At 43.8% G+C, this 18,880-nt stretch overlaps 1 protein-coding gene across 3 annotated transcripts in view; it reads right to left on the reverse strand.

Moving 5' to 3' along the window:
* The window catches only part of LOC104893224 (uncharacterized), a 32,326-nt gene that overhangs the window by 3,242 nt on the left and 10,204 nt on the right, over window positions 1–18,880 (reverse strand). The window contains exon 5 of one of the 3 annotated variants that reach the window (XM_019249584.3): window positions 8,820–9,285. The exons of 1 other annotated variant lie outside the window; for it this stretch is intronic. In XM_019249584.3, coding sequence (XP_019105129.1) covers window positions 9,123–9,285 — 163 coding nt within the window. In that variant the 3' untranslated portion in view covers window positions 8,820–9,122. Of the gene's footprint in view, window positions 1–8,819; window positions 9,286–18,880 lie in introns of those variants that run through there. One more of the 3 variants, XM_010679328.4, reaches the window with a different exon arrangement.

Here is an 18,880-nt window from a genome sequence, read left to right on the forward strand (position 1 = left end):
ACAAGCCAATGGGGTCTACTGCTACAAGATGATGCCCTTCGGGCTAAAAAATGCGGGAGCCACCTATCAACGCACAATGAACAAGATCTTTCAAGGCCAACTAGGCCGCAACATCGAAGTATATGTTGACGATATGATCATCAAAAGCAAGCAAGCAACAGATCATGCAACTGACTTAAGGGAAACCTTGTCTACCCTTCGTCGATATCGGATGATGCTTATCCCCAAAAAGTGTGTTTTTGGAGTTAAGGGAAGGAAATGTCTTGGCTTTTTTGGCGTCTTTGGTCGACGAGAGGGGAATTGAAGCTAACCCAGACAAAGTACAAGCAATGTTGGACATGAGGTCTCTTAAGAACATCCGAGAGGTCCAACGCCTCATCGGTTGCCTAGCGGCCCCTCGGGCGCTTCTTATCCCGGTTAGCCGACAAGAGCCTTACCTTCTTTCGCGCACTCAAGCGAAAAGAATTTGATTGGGACGAAGAAGCAGAAAGGCCTTTCATCAACTCAAGCAACACCTTTCCACCGTTCCCAAGCTCATCTCCCCCTCGTAGGGGAAACATTGTACGTCTATTTGGCGGTGTCCGAGTACGCATTAAGTGCGGTACTTGTGGCTGACCGAGAAGATGACCAACATCCGGTATACTTTGTCAGCCATGCTTTTCGAGGGGTAGAAAGCAAATGCAGCCAGATTGAAAAGATGGTTTATGCCTTAGTTATGGCAAGCCGGAAGCTGAAGCCCTACTTTCAAGCACATCCTATTAAGGTTATAACCGGACAACCTCTTCGAAAAGTCATTGAAAATCGCAACCACTCCAGTCGCATGACAGATTGGGCCGACCAACTGGCCGACTTCGGCCTCAAGTATGAACCTCGTAGGGAAATCAAAGCCCAGGCTCTTGCAGACTTCATCTAAGAGTGCACTTTCGGACCGGCTGAGGAAGAGAGATCAACAACCCGGGGACTTCAAGTTGATGACTCTTCAACCAAAATAGGGAGCGGAGCAGGGCTAGTCATGATACCCTCTGTTGGCGACAAGTTGGAATATGCCATTACTTTCGACTTTCTAGCTTCCAACAATGAAGCTGAGTATGAGGCACTGATCCTAGGGCTACAAATATGCATCGCCTCGGAAGCCAAGTCAAATTCGAGCCAGGTCCGATTCAAACCTAATAGTCGGTCAACTATCGGGAGAATTTGAGGCCAAGGAAGATACCATGAGGATGTATAGATTTAAAACCAAAGAGGTGGTCAATAATCTACAAGATTTTCAAATCTTACATGTGCCTCGGTCAGATTATCAACAGGCTAACGCTCTTGCTCGGATGGCGAGCTCATCAGATGGGCTCATCCCAAGAACCATCATGTGGCAAGTCATCCACCATCCTAGCATTAATGCCAAACAAACTCTCATCTTAAACAGAACTTCTACGTGGATGGAAAAAATGATTAAATATACTAGTAGAAAAAGGACGACTTGCGTCCCCCATGTGCGTCGCACTAAAATGAAAACGACGCAAAAAGTGAATTTGCATCGCATGGGAGCCAGAGTGCGACGCAAAATAGAGCCATATGCGTCGCACCCTCAAGACGTGCGACGCATATCGCTCATGTGCGTCGGACACTGAAGCCCATCCGACGCACATCATTGAGCTATATCTGCGTCGTACTTTATTAAAGTGCGTTGCAAAAGGCAAATCTGCGTCGGACCCCTTGGCCCATCCGACGCAGATCAGCCCAAAACCCCAATTTATTTTCTAACCCATAACCAACGCCTCTCTCTTAACAATTCTCTAACCCTAAAGTTTCTCAAACCCAGCGCCTCTCTTTCTCTCTCACTTTCGTCCCTCTCAACCCGTCTCCCTCAAACCCTAAAATTTTTCTCTCACTTTCGTCCCTCTCTTTCTCTCTCACTTTTGTCCTCTTCTTCACATTGAACATCTGCTTCATATCGCATCAACCAACAACAGCATCAACCATCCCCTTTTCCGTTTTCCGACGATCGAATCTTCGACGCCATGACCTTCAGTGAGCGAATCTTCAGCGTCGACGACACCAACAAGAACGAGATTTTGGCGATTTAGTTTTTTTTTGGCTAATCTTCAGCTATTATTTTCTCAAATTCAAGAATCGAAAATTGAAGAAGAACGAGATTTGAAGAAGAACAAGAACCAACTTCGATATTTTGGCGATTTAGGTTTTTTTTATAATATATTTAGTGCATTTTCATTGTTGTATATTAGATCTGAATTTTTTTTAAGTTCATTTTTTTAATTTCGTTTTTTGTATTAGATCTAAATATTAGATCTGACTTTGCATTTCGCGCATACTTGAAGTGAATTTCGTATTTAATTTGTATGCTATGCGTTTCTCGTTTTTGGCATTCTTGTATGCTATGAATTTCGGATCTGAATATTTAGATTTAATTTCGTTTTTAGTTTTGTGTTTGGCATTCTTGTATTCAGACTGTGTCCTGTATTTTGTATGCTATGCGTTTCTCGCATACGTGATTTGTTTTTTTTAAAAACAAAGTTAACAATCTGCGTCGCATGCAATCCCATATGCGACGCAAATCATTGTGGTTTGCTAGGCTGTTTTCCCCATCTGCCTCGCATGTTGGTCAATGTGCGACGCAGATGAAAGAAAATTTGCGTCGCATGGTAGGTGGATCCGACGCAGCTTGCTGCTTAACTGCGTCGCACAATTGTCCGACGCAGATCTTGGATTTTGATTTGCGTCAAGGCCTTTGCCGTCGGACCCATGTCCGACGCAAATAGGCGCCTCACATCCGACGCAAATCGTCCATTCTGTACTAGTGACGTACTTGAGGGATGAGGAGCTCCCCTCGGACGATAAGGAAGCTGAGAAGGTTCAGGCAAGGACTAAGTGGTTCGCATAGCACGACAGAAATTTGTACAAGAAATCATACACTTATCCCTTGCTGAAGTGTGTCGCCCCTGAGGATGGAGACCACATATTAAGGGAGATACACGAGGGGGCATGTGGAAGCTATAAAGGAAGCGGAACCATCGCTGCCAAGGCACTCCGAGAGGGGTACTATTGGCCGACGTTGAAAGAAGATGCAATGGAGTTGGTTCGAAAATGTCCTAAGTGCCAGTTGTTCTCAGATCTCCCTTGCACACCAGCGAATCCCCTTACCTCCATACAAGCTGTCTTGCCCTTCGATAAATGGGGTATGGACCTGCTTGACCCGTTTCCTCCCGCTTCAGGTCAAAGGAAATTTCTTATTGTTGCTATAGATTACTTCACAAAGTGGATAGAGGTTGAGCCCCTTGCCACAATCACGGACAAACAAGTGCAAATGTTCATATGGAGGAACATTATAACGAGATTCGAAGTCCCCAAAACCCTTATATCTGACAATTGTAGGCAATTCAATAGTGGGCCGACCCGAGGCTATTGTGATCGTTTCGGCATGAATACCAAGTTTTCAGCCGTCTTGAGGGCCCAGACAAACGGTCAAGCTGAAGCAGCCAACAAGGTTTTTTCTCAAAGGAATTAAAAAGTCCTTGGACGGAGCAAAGGGAGCATGGGTTGACGAATTGTCGGGGATATTCTGGTTAGCACAAACAACTGTCAAGGAAGCTACGGGATACTTTCCTTTTCAGCTCGTCTATGGGAGCGAGGTGGTCCTTCCCATGGAGGTCGGCATACCTTCTCCCTGTATGACATTTTATAAATATGCTGAAAACGAACAGGAGAATCCCATCAATCTCGACCTTCTACTAGAGATCGGAGGCAACTCTCTCCTCCGATTTATCCAATACAATCAGAGGGTCACTCGATACTTCAACACAAGAGTAAAGCATAGGCCCATAAAGTTGGGAGATTCGGTTGTTTAAGTATTGTTATTTAGGGGCATCAATGTGCATGGGCAAGGCTTTTTGGCCTCGTCGCAATTTTTGTAAAAGACGTTAGCAATGAATCAAAAGAAGCCAAGCATATGCTTCGGCACACTTTCTAAGTTCGACAAAACACATGTTGCACCACATCATCCGAAATAGTATTGAATCAGGCAATGCCTCGGTCAAACAAAGAACCACGAAATAAAAGCAAAAATTGACAAATCACAACACTCAACAAAATACTATCAAGAATAAATATTTTCATTGATAATTCAAACACTATAGCATAATGGAGGCAGCCTTGAACAAACAAAAGACCACCTCTTTGAAGACTACGACGCAATAGAGGCAGCCTTGAAAAAACAAAGGACTACCTCTTTCAAAGAAAAATACAAGCTAAGATAATATTAAGGCACTAAGGAGAAGAGCTGTCGAAGTCCCTACCCACCTCATAAAATGCAACATCCTCATAACCTCCCGAGAACTGCTAGGCGTGGGGCTCAACCTGCTGTCCCAAGCTGGTGGTCGTCAACTGATCAGGTAGCAAAGCCATCTCAGCTTCGCAAAGGGATTGGTAAGTCCTAGTCGAGGCCTCCCAATCAAAGGTGGGGCAATCATGGCTTACGACCTTCCTCATCCGAGCCAGCGCAGTTTCCTCGCCGGCTTGGAAAGAGCTCTCCCCAACCTCGGTGTTATCCGCCAGGCACTCGTCTGACTCTTGTCATGCCTTAAACCACTCTGCAGAACACCTATTGGCATTCAGTCGAGCCTCTTTCAACTTTTCCATAAGACGACCCACCCTCATCATAGCATCATCATGATCCTTCGTTAGCTGGTCAATCTGGCCATTCAACTCATTCGACTTTTCTTGGAAGTCAACCTGATCATTGTCGATGGCCCTCATCGCCCTCGTTAGCTCACACTCAGACTTGTGAAGCCTTGTCTCCAAGTCCTTTACAATTGCCTGATACTTCTGGACCGCAACCTCTAGATCAGATACCTGGCGGACAACCTCTAATTTTCCGCGGTCAAAGCTATACAGCGGCACGCCAGCATAGTCATTCAAATGGACATCTACGAAGATTGAAAAAGAAGTTAGAGAGACATACAAGATATAATAAAACACGAAAATGATAACAGTTACGTCCAACCAGGAGTGCTGAAGCTCATCCACCTCTTCCTCGCCGATATATTCAAGATACTTGTAAGCCTTCGTGCCAACCATCTCCCTGTAGATCTTCCTGAGTCGTCGACAATCTAGCGAAAGGGTAGTCGCCCCCAGCCAATTCCCGACGCACCCTCTTCAGCGGCAGCGAAGGAGAAGAAAGAGTGTGTGGGAGTTTGAGGAAGTTCATAATCCCCCCATCAAAGTTCGCATCAAGTCCCGATTGGAGGGAGGACCTTCTACTCGAGGAAGGCCTCCTCTCCGCGCTCGAGCGCGGTTGCTCCAAGGCAATTATAGTATCGGGGCGCTCCAACAGAGTAGTGGAGCGCTCCTTCTTACGCCATGGATTGGCAGGATCCTGAATGCATCGAAAGTTAGCATAAAAACATAAGGAACAAAGAAACTAGAAGGAAAGCGGGACTTACTGAAGGTGGCGGAGGTACCCGGTGATCGTTCCATCCTGAAGCTCCCTCCTAAGCCTTTGGGCCATGATGGCATTGACGTAAACTCTCTTGGCCATCTTCTCATCTAACAGTGATAGGAAAAGGACTACACAAGCAAAAGTAATGCAACATCAACATACATGAATAAAAACTAAGTACAAAAGTATCATCGGGACCCATTCCCCTGAGGGTAAGCCGGACTCACTCCAAAGGCTGATAGGAAGTGTTCATCCTGAGCATATTTTGGCTTGGGGAGCCAATTAGCGGGGACATAGACTCTTTCCCCATCTACCTCCTCACAATGAGTCTAAAAGTAGCAGGCAGCCACAACCTCTTCCCTTGACATCTCCGGAACTCCAAAGTTCAAACAACTCAATGGTCACTGCCGAGACCACGTGATAGGCAAATCCTAATCACCGCTATAGGAAACGTAAACAAACTGACGTCGGAATTTCTTTTGAGCCGTAGGCATCTTTCGAATTATCTTGTACCCCTTTCGGCATTAAAAACACCACCAACCACCGGCGTTATCTTCGGTATTGGGGATCTTTACCAGCTTGGCCATATTTCGCTATAAGCGAACGTTGGGAGTGAGCCCCTGCATCCAAGGAGGCGCAAGCTGCTGATACTTAGTTTAATTTTTTAAGTATAGGACGCTTCTCGTTGTCCGAGAGAGGTCTGAGTCAACCGTCGGAGGGGCTAATGAGCCCATGCGTCAAGGAAGTGCTAGGTGGTGATACTTAGTTTATTTCTCTAAGTATAGGACGCTCCTCGTTATCCGACGGGGGTCCAAGTCGACCTTCGGAAGGGCTAATAAGCCCCAGCGGCCGAGAAGGCGCTAAGTGATGATACTTAGTTTATTTCTCTAAGTATAGGTTGCTCCTCGTTATCCGAGGAAGGTCCAAGTCATCCTTCGGAGGGGCTAATGAGCCCCTGCGTCCGAGGAGGCGCTAAGTGGTGATACTTAATTTATTTCTCTAAGTATAGGACACTCCTCGTTGTCTGAAGGGGGTCCTAGCTCAGGGTCTCAGTGTTTCTAAATCAACTACCGAGCTGTTATTACTTTCATTGGGCAGACAAGGTCCAATAAGCCTATATTTGGTAGATCTTTTCCAAAAGTATGGCACAATTGGAGGTTTATTAATGAAGGCCCATCTGAAGAGTGGGGTTCAAGGTTTTTCCATCCTTTTCTCTATGTAAGGAAGGAAGAAGATTTCATTTTCTCATTCTCATTTCTTCCACATAAGCATTCCTTAACTCTATATCTCTAGTTTATCTCACTAGAATTGGATTCAGCTTCTTCCTTCAACCGGTTTCTTCATTTGAGGTACGCCCGACTCCCCTTTCTTTTTCTTTTATTTTTCTTAATAAAGGTCGACAGTCGACCCCTTTTGTTAGTAAATAATGGGGTCTGGATCTGAGCCAGGTACGCCTCCCGAATCTCCCCCTATGTACAGATTGTCGGAGGAGACTAGGGAGTAGGAATAACAATGGTGACGACAACGGCTCGTTGTCTCAACCCTTCGGCCGTTCCCGATGCGGTCCTCCTTCTGAGCCCTGCCTGATCCTATGTGGAAGAGGCCGAGGGAGACGTGCCCTACCCCTGGGAGGTATCCGTAGCCTATCCATATGCACAACATAGTTACTTAGATCATTTCTTTCATGATGGTGTAGTTATGGCCGACCAGGGTGATGCCATTGAGAATTCAGACCAAGAAGAGTAACCCCCCCACTCATTTCCGGCGGGGGACCGACAAACAAGTACCCGCATCCTACTTAGATGAAAGTGATGATGAGGGACATGTCCGCCCTAGGGGAGAAGTGGTTCATTCGTGATCCTTATGCCTTGTATAGGCCAAGGAACAAGAATACGGGGTTAACGACTCCCCCCTAGGTGCGTGGCCATGTACCGAGCATGCCTAGATTATGGCTTGATATTTCCTCTCCATCCCCTCATAGAGAACTCATGAGAGTGTACAACTTTACGTTCACACAATTGGTGCCCAACTCATGGTATTCCATCATGGGCTTTGTTATGATTTGTTATTCGTTGGGGTCACTCCCACCCTTCGCTTATGACGAAACACGGCCAAGCTAGTAAAAATCTCCAATACTGAAGATAACGGTGGTGGTTGGTGGGGTTTTCAATGCCGAAAGGGGTACAAGATAGTTCGGAAGATGCCTACAGCTCAAAAGAAATTTCGACATCAGTTTGTTCAGGTTTACTATGGCGGTGATTGGGATTTGCTTATCACGTGGTCTCGAGAGGGACCATTAAGTTGTTTGAACTTTGGAGTGCCAGAGATGTCAAGGGAAGAGGTCGTGGCTGCCTGCTACTTCCAGACTCATTGTGAGGAGGTAGACGGGGAAAGAGTCTTTGTCCTCACTAATTGGCTTCCCAAGCCAAATATGCTCAGGATGAACACTTCCTATCAGCCTTTGGAGTGAGTCCGACTTACCCTCAGGATAATGGGTCCGGATGATACTTTTGTACTTAGTTTTTATTGATGTATGCTGATGTTGCATTGCTTTTACTTGTGTAGTCGTTTCCCTATCACGGTTAGATGAGAAGATGGCCAAGAGAGTTGACGTCAATGCCATCATGACCCAAAGGCTTAGGAGGGAGTTTTAGGATAAAACGATGATGGGTTTTAAAATATACCGCAAGTACACGGTGTCTGTTTAGCAGAAACTGACAAATACGGGTCGACCCACAGGGAGAGAAGTTCTACAGATTTATGGTCAATTATTTAACTACTTCAAGAGAGAGAATCGATTTTAGAATTAATAACTAAACTAGAGTAAACTAGAACACAAAATGATATGACTTTATCAAATAATTAAAAACCTAGGGCAATCGATCGGTCCACCATGCTTGTACCGATCTAATCACTACAAAATAGTTCAACAATACTTGGATTGAGGTTCGAATAACTAGAGTATTTCGCTAATCCTTGGTCAGACATTAACAACTCTTAAATTAACATATGCCAGTACGATCGCTCAACATAATCAAATCTACCTAATGTAACAAGCCTCTAATGAATAGGATCTTTCGATTCTAATTCTTATATTATTAGCTAAACATAACTCATGATATTGCGCAATTACATGAAATAAACAAGCATAACAAATCAACAGGAATTATTCTAGTTCAATCCAATTATCGAAGAAATATACTACTCACTCTTGAAGTAAAAGAATTCATTAAACATGGCTTCCCTCTCTAAACCTTAGAAATATACTACTCACTCATGATAATAATAAATTCAATAAACATGATCAAAGTAAAAGAATTCATTAAATTAAATAAGGTAAAGAGGAATACCGAATGATTGAAGAACAATGGAAAGGAAATCAATGATCTCTATAATCTTCAAATGTAAAAGTTCATACAAAACTAGAGAGAAAAAACTAAGTGTTTGGCCCTAAACACATAGAAAATAAGATAGTCTAATCGAAAATACTAAAAACCTATTTATACTTTTTACAAAACCGGCTAAAAAGGCGAAAAAAACCCGTCCCGAAAAACCGCCCGGTCGGGCGACGGTGATTGCCAACTTACGACAAAATAGTAGAACCGCCTGGTCGGGCGCGTAAGCAAATTCGTCCATTTGGTTGCCCGGTTGGCCGGGCGAAGTGAGAGTGCTGTCAGCTTAACTTTCGTGGCTCGCCCGGTCGACCGGGCGAGTGTGTTTTCTCGTCCATTTCCATGCAATCCGACCGAATCGCTCGTGCAATCTTCCGGATACTCCTTGGACATTGTGTGACCATTGGACTCCCGTGTTGCGACTTACATAAAGGCATCAAATGCCTAATATGCATCAAAACATGCAACACACGAAAAGAAATCCAAACACATTAAATCCACAAGAAACGAGCTCAAAAGAACTCAAATCGACTATCAAAACTAAGGAGATTGAAGTAAATAATCGATAAATAATAAACACATCAAAATCCCCCAAGCTAATCTTTTGCTTGTCCCTAAGCAAAACCATAAAATGAACATGATTGCTTCACCCCTCTATATATGAAAACAGAGATCAAAATCTTTTATAAAGCTCATAAATCATTTAAGCAGGCACCATTCAAGTTCAACTGTTCGGATTACTCCATTCACCAATCGCCCAAATAAGCAATCAAATGCGGCTGCCTTATATGACATACAAATCTCGAAAAGGCACTCACTAGGGTGCCACTCCTCTCGACATTTTTGTGGCAGGCAAAAGATGTGCCCGGTCACTCACCATCCCAACCATAATGACCCTTCCCACTCACACTCTCATGTGTTTAGAAAGGTAATAATGCCACTCAACCTAATCATGTCGACTCAAGTAGCGAACGTACTCTTTAACCTTGACAAACTGACTCCACATCAATCCAATAAACAATGTAAGCACAAGCTCAAGAGGACTTTTTCAGGTGTTAATGGGGCTTAGGTAAGGGTAGGAATATGTATAGGAAATGTGGTGGAAAAACCAAGAATGGGGGAGCAAATCACTAGAAGATCAACCAAACATAGCCAATAACAATGTCCCAACTCTATGAATCAACAAGATTTTTAATAAACCACATCCTTGAAGCAGTGTGATGAATTTTTTTCTTTGCAAGCAATTGTGAACGAAGGAGTTTTTAACTTTTTTTGTTCATTTTTTCAATCTTTCTTTTCTTTTTTTTTTGCATCTTTTCATCCAACAATCACATGTATTTCACTTTGCTTATTCTTTTCTTTTTCTCAACTTTGAACCTTACAAATATAATCTCCATCCAAAGTAACTCATAAAAACTATATCAGATACTAGCTTAAACAGATGCTCCCCCAAGTAAAACAAGGGCCATGGGCATGTAATGAGGTTTAGTAACATGAACTAGTCACTAGGCTAAGCGGGGCTAAGGAGGATAATGGTATATCAAAAAAAAAAATCACTCCGAGGCTCGAGAATCGGACGAAAGAACGCCTCTATCGTAGCAATTGCCACAAGTCATCAGAAATCAATAAGTACATTGTCAAAGTCAAGATCAGTCAGCTAATGAGGAGCTAACACACAAGAAACAGAATGGATATAGAAAAGAATCCATTGGCAAAAATGAATCCTCACAGACTAACCAATTCAAGTATGCAGTCAAGATAAGCGCGTTTATCAAAACTCATTTAAGGCAGGATTTAGAGTTCACATTCCAGCATCACAATCTCAAGTTTCCTGTCATCCGGATAAAGAGCCCAAATACACTTTCAAAGAACATCATGGGGCACAGGGAAGCAATCACACCAATCAGTCAAATCGTATTTTTGGTATTTTTTTCAACAATATCTGATTTTTTTGTTTTTTTGTTTTTAGGAAAGCAATGAAACAAACTATGAAAAGCAAACTAACTAAACTGACTACATTAAAAAGCAATAAAAAAGATGGGGTGTACTTAAAGAAAATCTCCCCCCAAGCTGAACTCGGCAATGACCTCATTGCAGCAAGAAGGAAAAAGAGGACTCACATCTCATCATTAGACATATCAGAGTAAAACCCCACCAGAAGTACCTGCAGCACCAAAGAAAGCATGGCCAGAAGTGCCCTCCCCAACATGGTCAGTGGGATTAGGTACATGTGGCGTATACCAAGAGGGATGGGTGGTATCATGGGCAATAAGCCCCTGGTGATAGTAGTCATGGTAGATGGGGTAGAGGGCGTAGCGCATGTCGGACTCCACGGATGTCAACCGTATGTCGAGGGTGGTAAGGTGGGTCTGAATGGTGGCCTGATTGAGCTCAAGACGACCGATCTGTGAGGTAAGGGACTGCTGTCCATGCTCAATGCGGGTAAGGGCGGCCACCATAGGGTCTACAGAGGAAGAGGCTTCCCCAGCGGACTGCCTATGGTAAGTCCTGAGAGGTCGTCTGGCAATGGGCTCCTGACCCTGCAAAGGAAGCAGGTACGAACCTACACCAGGCACAAGGCGGGGCTGGGCACGGTCAGGAAGAAGGATGGACTCCTTCTTGGCAATGTACCACCTAAACTTATTGGTCGATTAGGCAGTTATCCACTTGCCATTGATCACATAATCGATGCCAATCTCTGCAGGGCCAGCTAGTGCATTGTTGATGTCAGGTTCATAACCAAAATGAACAGCGATAGCGGTAATAAGGCCACCTAAAACAATAGGTTGCCCCCTAACACTACCATCCTCAAATGTTGCAGGCAAACTAGTTGGAATCCTTTTAGCTGGGACACAAATAAGTAAGGTAGGCACAAAGCATAGTCGAACTCGGGAAACAGAAAACTCCCCATCAGAAAAATCTCCTGTTTTTTACAATAGTGGGGCTCAGCACGCCCAAAAAGTGTGAATCCCAGGAATCACTACAAGTAGCGAAGACTGGGAAAGTGTAAATGGTCAGCAGACATGTGTTGGGTGTTCACTTCCTCTTCTCCCGTAAATGCGCCCACAATGTGTTTATGCGAATGAGGAGGGTGGCGATGTTCCTCAATTATGGGTACGGCAAAAATAGCGGCTAATTGGCCTAGTGTGAGTTCTCGATCCTCATTCATGAGGCGAAAACGAAGAACCTGATTTTTGTTCCCTATTTCTAGCGAACTCAGAAATTTAAGTGTGAGGTGCCTAAAAGTCCAAAAGAACATGCCAAACATTGTTTCTAATACTAGTTTCTCAAATAAATTCTTGGTATCAGCAAAGATACCCAAAGCATGCAAATATTGTGAACCAACAAAATGAGTGGGAATTATATTTCGGAATTTCAACTTTTGAAACTTTTGTTTTTGCCCTAAAGATTTAAAAATTACCTTAGGAAAAGTTGAATCCGGTGATATTTGATTGCTTGATTCCCCTCTTGAGCTTCTCCTTTTGCTTGGCCTTAACATGGTGAAGTTGGGTGAGAAGATGAATTGAAGTGAGTGGGAGAATAGATGGAAATTTTCTGATTTTTTTTTGTGAGAAAAATGAAGAAAAAGGAGGGTGGAGAAAATTTGAAGGAGGAGATGAGATTTGTGAGTGAAGAGAGGTAGGAGAAGGACTAGGTATGGAGGTAGTGAGGAGAGAGAAAGGGAGGGTTTGGAGAGGATGAAGAATTGAGAGAGTGAAAAGAAAGAATGAAGGAGGGGGTGAAAGGGGCGCACAAATATCTGTTGGGGTATCCGCCCGGTCGACCAGGCGAATACTTTTCTCGTTTTCTTCGCGATGCTAGGCTTTCGAAAGTAAGGGTAGTCCGCCCAGACAATCGGGCGAAACTCGCCCGCTCGGGCGGTTTCCAAATTCCACGCAACATTTTCGCCCGTTTGACCGGGCAACAAAACCCAAATTTTGCTTGCGCGCCCGGTCGGGCGGCTTTGCCCGATTGACCGGGCGAAAAGTGCGTTACTTTTTTCTCGATTTTTTTCCATTATGCTTAGAAACGGTTACGCGCCCGGTCGGGCGAACTCGCCCGGGCAGTTTCATTTTACAATATTTTTTTCGTCAAATTTCCCCATGTCATGAGATTTGCCGCCTGCACACACTAAACTAGTCCAAATATCAGTACACTCTCCCTCACCACTCTAAAAAAAATGAAAATAAAAAGAAATAATCTAAACTAATAAAGAAGAAAAGAAAAGATGGGTTGCCTCCCGCAAAGCGCTGGTTTAGATGGTCCTGCACGACCGTAGTACCTTTGATTTCAAAATCAAGGAGTGTCTAGGTACATAACCTCTACTTGGCCTATGAAAGCTCTCTCGTTGTACAGTTTCAGACGTTGCCCATTCACTTTAAGCTTCGTCCCAGCTACATTAGCCACTTCAATAGCTCCATGTGGTTTCACGTCAGTGACAATAAACGGTCCAGACCATTTTGACTTAAGCTTTCCAGGAAAGAGCCGTAGTCTAGAGTTGTTTAATAGAACTTTGTCACCAACATGAAACTCCCCCTTCACAATCATCTTGTCATGAAATCTCTTAGTTTGCTCCTTGTAAAGTTTGTTGTTTTCATATGCTTCCATTCGAAGCTCATCTAACTCATTTAATTGGAGAAGTCATGCCTCCCCTGCAGCCTCCAAATCCAAGTTGATTTCTTTAATTGCCCAAGCTGAGAGATACTCCATTTCAACTGGTAAATGACAAGCTTTGCCATAGACCAATCGATATGGGGTGATTCCTAGAGGTGTCTTAAAAGTAGTTCGCAGAGCCCACATAGTGTCATAAAATTTTTGGGACCAATCCTTCCTTGACCGGTTGACTACCTTCTCCAAGATGCCCTTGATCTGACGATTGGAGACTTGAACTTGACCACTAGTCTGAGGATGATAAGCTAAACCAACATTATGAGTGACTCCATATTTCTTCACTAAGGCTTTGAAGGTTCTCTGATGAAAGTGAGATCCCCCATCACTAATCAAGACTCTCGAGACTCCAAATCGAGGAAAAATAATCTTCTTGAAAAGCTTCATGACTACCTTAGAATCGTTGGTAATGGAAGCCACAACTTCAACCCACTTAGTCACATAATCCACATCAACCAATATATACCTGTTTCCACAAGAAGAAGGGAAAGGCCCAATGAAATCAATGCCCCATACATCAAATGGTTCAATCTCCGAAATTCCGATCTGTGGCATCTCATGTCTCTTTGAAATATTACATGTACATTGGCATTCATTACAAGAAAGACAAAGCACGAGCATCTTTGAAAATAGTAGGCCAATAAAAACCACTCCGGAGAACTCTATAAGTTGTAGCTTGTGAGCCAAGAAAGATACTCTATAGTGGACATCTTGGCTCACAAGCTACAACTTATAGAGTTCTCCAGAGTGGTTTTTATTGGCCTGCTATTTTCAAAGATGCCCGTGCCTTTTGTCTTTCTTGTAATAAATGCCAACAAATGGGTAATATTTTAAAGAGACAGGAGATGCCACAGATGGGAATTTTGGAAATTGAACCATTTGATATACGGGGCATTGATTTCATGGGACCTTTCCCTTCTTCTTGTGGGAACAGGTATATTTTGGTTGATGTGGATTATGTGACTTAGTGGGTTGAAGCTATGGCTTCAATTACCAATGATTCTAAGGTAGTCATGAAGCTTTTCAAGAAGATTATTTTTCCTCGATTCGGAGTCCCGAGAGTCTTGATTAGTGATGGGGGATCTCACTTTCATTAGAGGACCTTCAAAGCCTTACTAAAGAAATATGGAGTCACTCATAATGTTGGTTTAGCTTATCATCCTCAGACTAGTGGTCAAGTTCAAGTCTCCAATCGTCAGATCAAGCGCATCTTGGAGAAAGTAGTCAACAGGTAAAGGAAGGATTAGGCATGGCAAGTGGGTATAGTTTGGCGGGTTTTGCACCGTATCCGCCCTAGTTGGGGCGGGTATGGATATGACTTTGGTGGGTAGTGGGTGGGTATGGATACGAAAAGTCAAATCCGCCATGGGTGGTGGGTAGGTGGTGAATATGAGGTCACATCCGCCCCAAATCCACCCGCCCCGCCCCATATCCATCCGCCCCGTATAATATTTACTAATTTACCCTTTATAAAATAAAGAATTATGTTCATAAATCTAAAAAATTGTAAAAAATAATTAAGAAATATGAATACTAAGAATGTGTACATTTTTTTGTTTGAAATGGGTGTTTCTAATAATTAATTTATATTATAGGTTATATATAGAAAATAAATCAGGTGGGCCGGTGGAAAATCCACCTAGGTGATGGGCGGGTATAAGTGGGTAATGGATATCCACTTGGGTGGTGGAGCGGATGTGGGTATAACCTTATATCCACGTGGGCGGAGGTGGATATGGAAACTTGTACACGCCATGGTTGGCGGGTAGGTGGTGGGTATGGAAAATTTAGGTGGAGGTGGGTGTGGATTTAGGGGTATCCGCATCCGCTCCGCCCATTTGCCATCCCTAGGAAGGATTGGTCCCAAAAATCGGATGACACTCTGTGGGCTCTGCGAACTACTTTTAAGACACCTCTAGGAATCACCCCATATCGATTGGTCTATGGCAAAGCTTGTTATTTACCAATTGAAATGAAGTATCTCTCAGCTTGGGCAGTTAAAGAAATCAACCTGGATTTGGAGGCTGCATGGGAGGTAAGACTTCTTTAATTGAATGAGTTAGATGAGCTTCGAATGGAAGCATATGAAAACCACAAACTTTACAAGGAGAAAACAAAGAGATTTCATGACAAGATGATTGTGAAGCCGGAGTTTCATGTTGGTGACAAAGTTCTATTATACAACTCTAGACTACGGCTCTTTCCTGGAAAGCTTAAGTCAAAATGGTCTGGACCTTTTATTGTCACTGACGTGAAAGCACATGGAGCTATTGAAGTGGCTAATGCAGCTGGGACGAAGTTTAAAGTGAATGGGCAGCGTCTGAAACTGTACCATGAGGGAGCTTTCATAGGCCAAGTAGAGGTTATGTACCTAGACACTCCCTGATTTTGAAATCAAAGGTACTACGGTCGTGCGGGACCATCTAAACCAGCGCTTTGCGGGAGGCAACCCGTCTTTTCTTTTCTTCTTTGTTAGTTTAGATTATTTCTTTTTTATTTTCATTTTTTTTAGTGGTGAGGGAGAGTGTACTGATATTTGGACGAGTTTAGTGTGTGGAGGCGGCAAATCTCATGACATGGGGAAATTTTGACGGAAAAAAATAGCGCAATATGAAACCGTCCGGTCAACCGGGGGAGTTCGCCCGACCGAGCGCGTCACTATTTCAAAACAGAGCGAAAAAAAAGTAACTTAATTTTCGCCCGGCCAAAGCCGCCCGACCGAGCGCGCAAGCGAAATTTTGGTTTTGTTGGCCAGTCAACCGTGCGAAAACAGTTGAGTAGAGTTTAGAGTTCTCCCGACCGGGCGGATTGTCTTGACATGCGAAAACCCGGCGAAGCGGAGAAACCAAGGAAAAAGTTTACGCCCCGTCGACCGGGCGGATACCCCGACAACTTTCTTGAGCTTTTAATTTCGATCTCCTCTTCATATTCTCTCATATCTTCATCCTCTCCAAACCGTCCTTTTCTCTCTCCTCCTTACCTCCATACCCACTCCTTCTCCTACCTTTCTTCCCTCACCAATCTCATCTCCTCCTTCAAATTTTCTCCACCCTTCTTCTTTTTCTTCATCTTTCTCACAAAAAAAAAAAAAATTCAGAAATTTTCCATCTTTTCTCCTACTCACTTCAATTCACCTTCTCACCCAATTTCACCATGTCAAGGCCAAGCAAAAGGAGGCAAAGCTCAAGAGGGGAATCAAGCAATCAAATTCCACCGGATTCAACTTTTCCTGGGGTAATTTTTAAATCTTTAGAGAAAAAACAAAAGTTTCAAAAGTTGAAATTCCGAAATATAATTCCCACTCGTTTTGTTGGTTCACAATATTTGCATGCTTTGGGTATATTTGCTGATACCAAGAATTTTTTTGAGAAACTGGAATTAGGAACTATGTTTGGCATGTTCTTTTGGACTTTTAGGCACCTCACACTTAAATGTCTGAGTTCCCTAGAAGTAGGGAACAAAAATCAGGGTCTTCGTTTTCGCCTCATGAATGAGGATCGAGAACTCACACTAGGCCAATTAGCTGCTATTTTTGTCGTACCCATAACTGAGGAACATCGCCACCCTCCTGCATTCGCATAAACACATTGTGGGCGGCATTTACGGGAGAAGAGGAAGTGAACACCCAACACATGTCTCCTGACCATTTACACTTTCCTAGTCTTCGCTACTTTCGGCGATTTCTGGGATGTACACTTTTTGGGCGTGCTGAGCTCACTCCTGTCAAAACACAGGAGTTTTTCTTGATGGGGAGTTATCTGTTTCCCGAGTTCGACTATGCTTTATGCCTACCTTACTTATTTGTGTCCCAGCTAAAACGGACTGCAATTAGTTTGACTGCAACTAGGGGGCAACCTATTGTTTTAGGTGGCCTTATTACCGCTATCGCTATTCATTTTGGTTATGTGCCTGACATCAACAATGCCGAGCTGGCCCTGCAGAGATAGGCATCAATTATATGATCAATGCCAAGTGGATAACTGCCCAATCAGCCAATAAGTTTAGGTGGTACATTGTCAAGAAGGAGTCCATCCTTCTTCATGACCGCGCCCAGACCCGCCTTGAGCCTGGTGTAGGTTCGTACCGACTTCCTTTGCGGGGTCAGGAGCCCATTGCCAGATGACCTCTCAGGACTTACCATAGGTAGTCCGCTGGGGAAGCCTCTTCCTCCGCACCTGTAGACCCTATGGTGGCCGCCCTTACGCGCATTGAGTAGGGACAGCAGTCCCTTATCTCACAGATGGGTCGTCTTGAGCTTGATCAGGCCACCATTCAGACCCACCTTACCACCCTGGACACACGGTTGACCACCATGGAGTCTGACATGCGCCACGCGCTCTACTCCATCTACCATGACTACTACCACCAGGGGATTATTGCCCATGATGCCACCCATCCCTCTTGGTATACGCCACATGTACCTAATCGCACTGACCATGTTGGGGAGGACACTTCTAGCCATGCTTTCTTTGGTGCTGCAGGTACTTCTGGTGGTGGTCTTACTGCTGATATGTCTAATGATGAGATGTGAGTCCTCTTTTTCCCTCTTGCTGCAATATGGTCATTGCCGAGTTCAGCTTGGGGGGAGATTTGCTGTAAGTACACCGCCTCCTTTTTTATTACTTTTTAATGTAGTCAGTTTAGTTAGTTTGCTTTTCATAGTTTTGTTTTATTGCTTTCCTAAAAACAAAAAACAAAAAAATCAGATATTGCTAAAAAAAATACCAAAAATATTATTTGACTGGATTTGTGTGATTGCTTCCCTGTGCCCCATGGTATTCTTTGAAAGTGTATTTGTGATGCTGGAATTTGAACTCTAAATGCCTTGACCTTAAGTGAGTTTTGATGATAACGCGCTTATCTTGACTGCATACTTGAATTGGTTAGACTGTGATGCTTCATTCTTGCCAATGGATTCATTTCTACATCCATTCTGTTTCTTGTGTGTTAGTTCCTCATTAGCTAGCTGATCTTGACGTTGACAACGTACTTATTGATATCTGATGACTTGTGGCAATTCGCTGGTGTGCAAGGGAGATCTGAGAACAACGGGCACTTAGGACATTTTCGAACCAACTCCATTGCATCTTCTTTCAATGTCGGCCAATAGTACCCCGCCCGGAGTGCCTTAGCGGCGATGGTTCCACTTCCTTTATAGCTTCCACATGCCCCCTCGTGTATCTCCCTTAATATGTGGTCTCCATCCTTAGGGGTGACACACTTCAGCAAGGGAGTGTAGGATTTCTTGTACAAGTTTCCGTCGTGCCATGCGAACCACTTAGCCCTTTCCTGAACCTTCTTAGCTTCCTTGTCGTCCGAGGGGAGCTCCTTATCCCTCAAGTACTTAATCATTTTTTCCATCCACGTAGAA

Source organism: Beta vulgaris, chromosome 5 (assembly GCF_026745355.1).
Source record: "Beta vulgaris subsp. vulgaris cultivar EL10 chromosome 5, EL10.2, whole genome shotgun sequence".
Taxonomy (NCBI): domain Eukaryota; kingdom Viridiplantae; phylum Streptophyta; class Magnoliopsida; order Caryophyllales; family Amaranthaceae; genus Beta; species Beta vulgaris.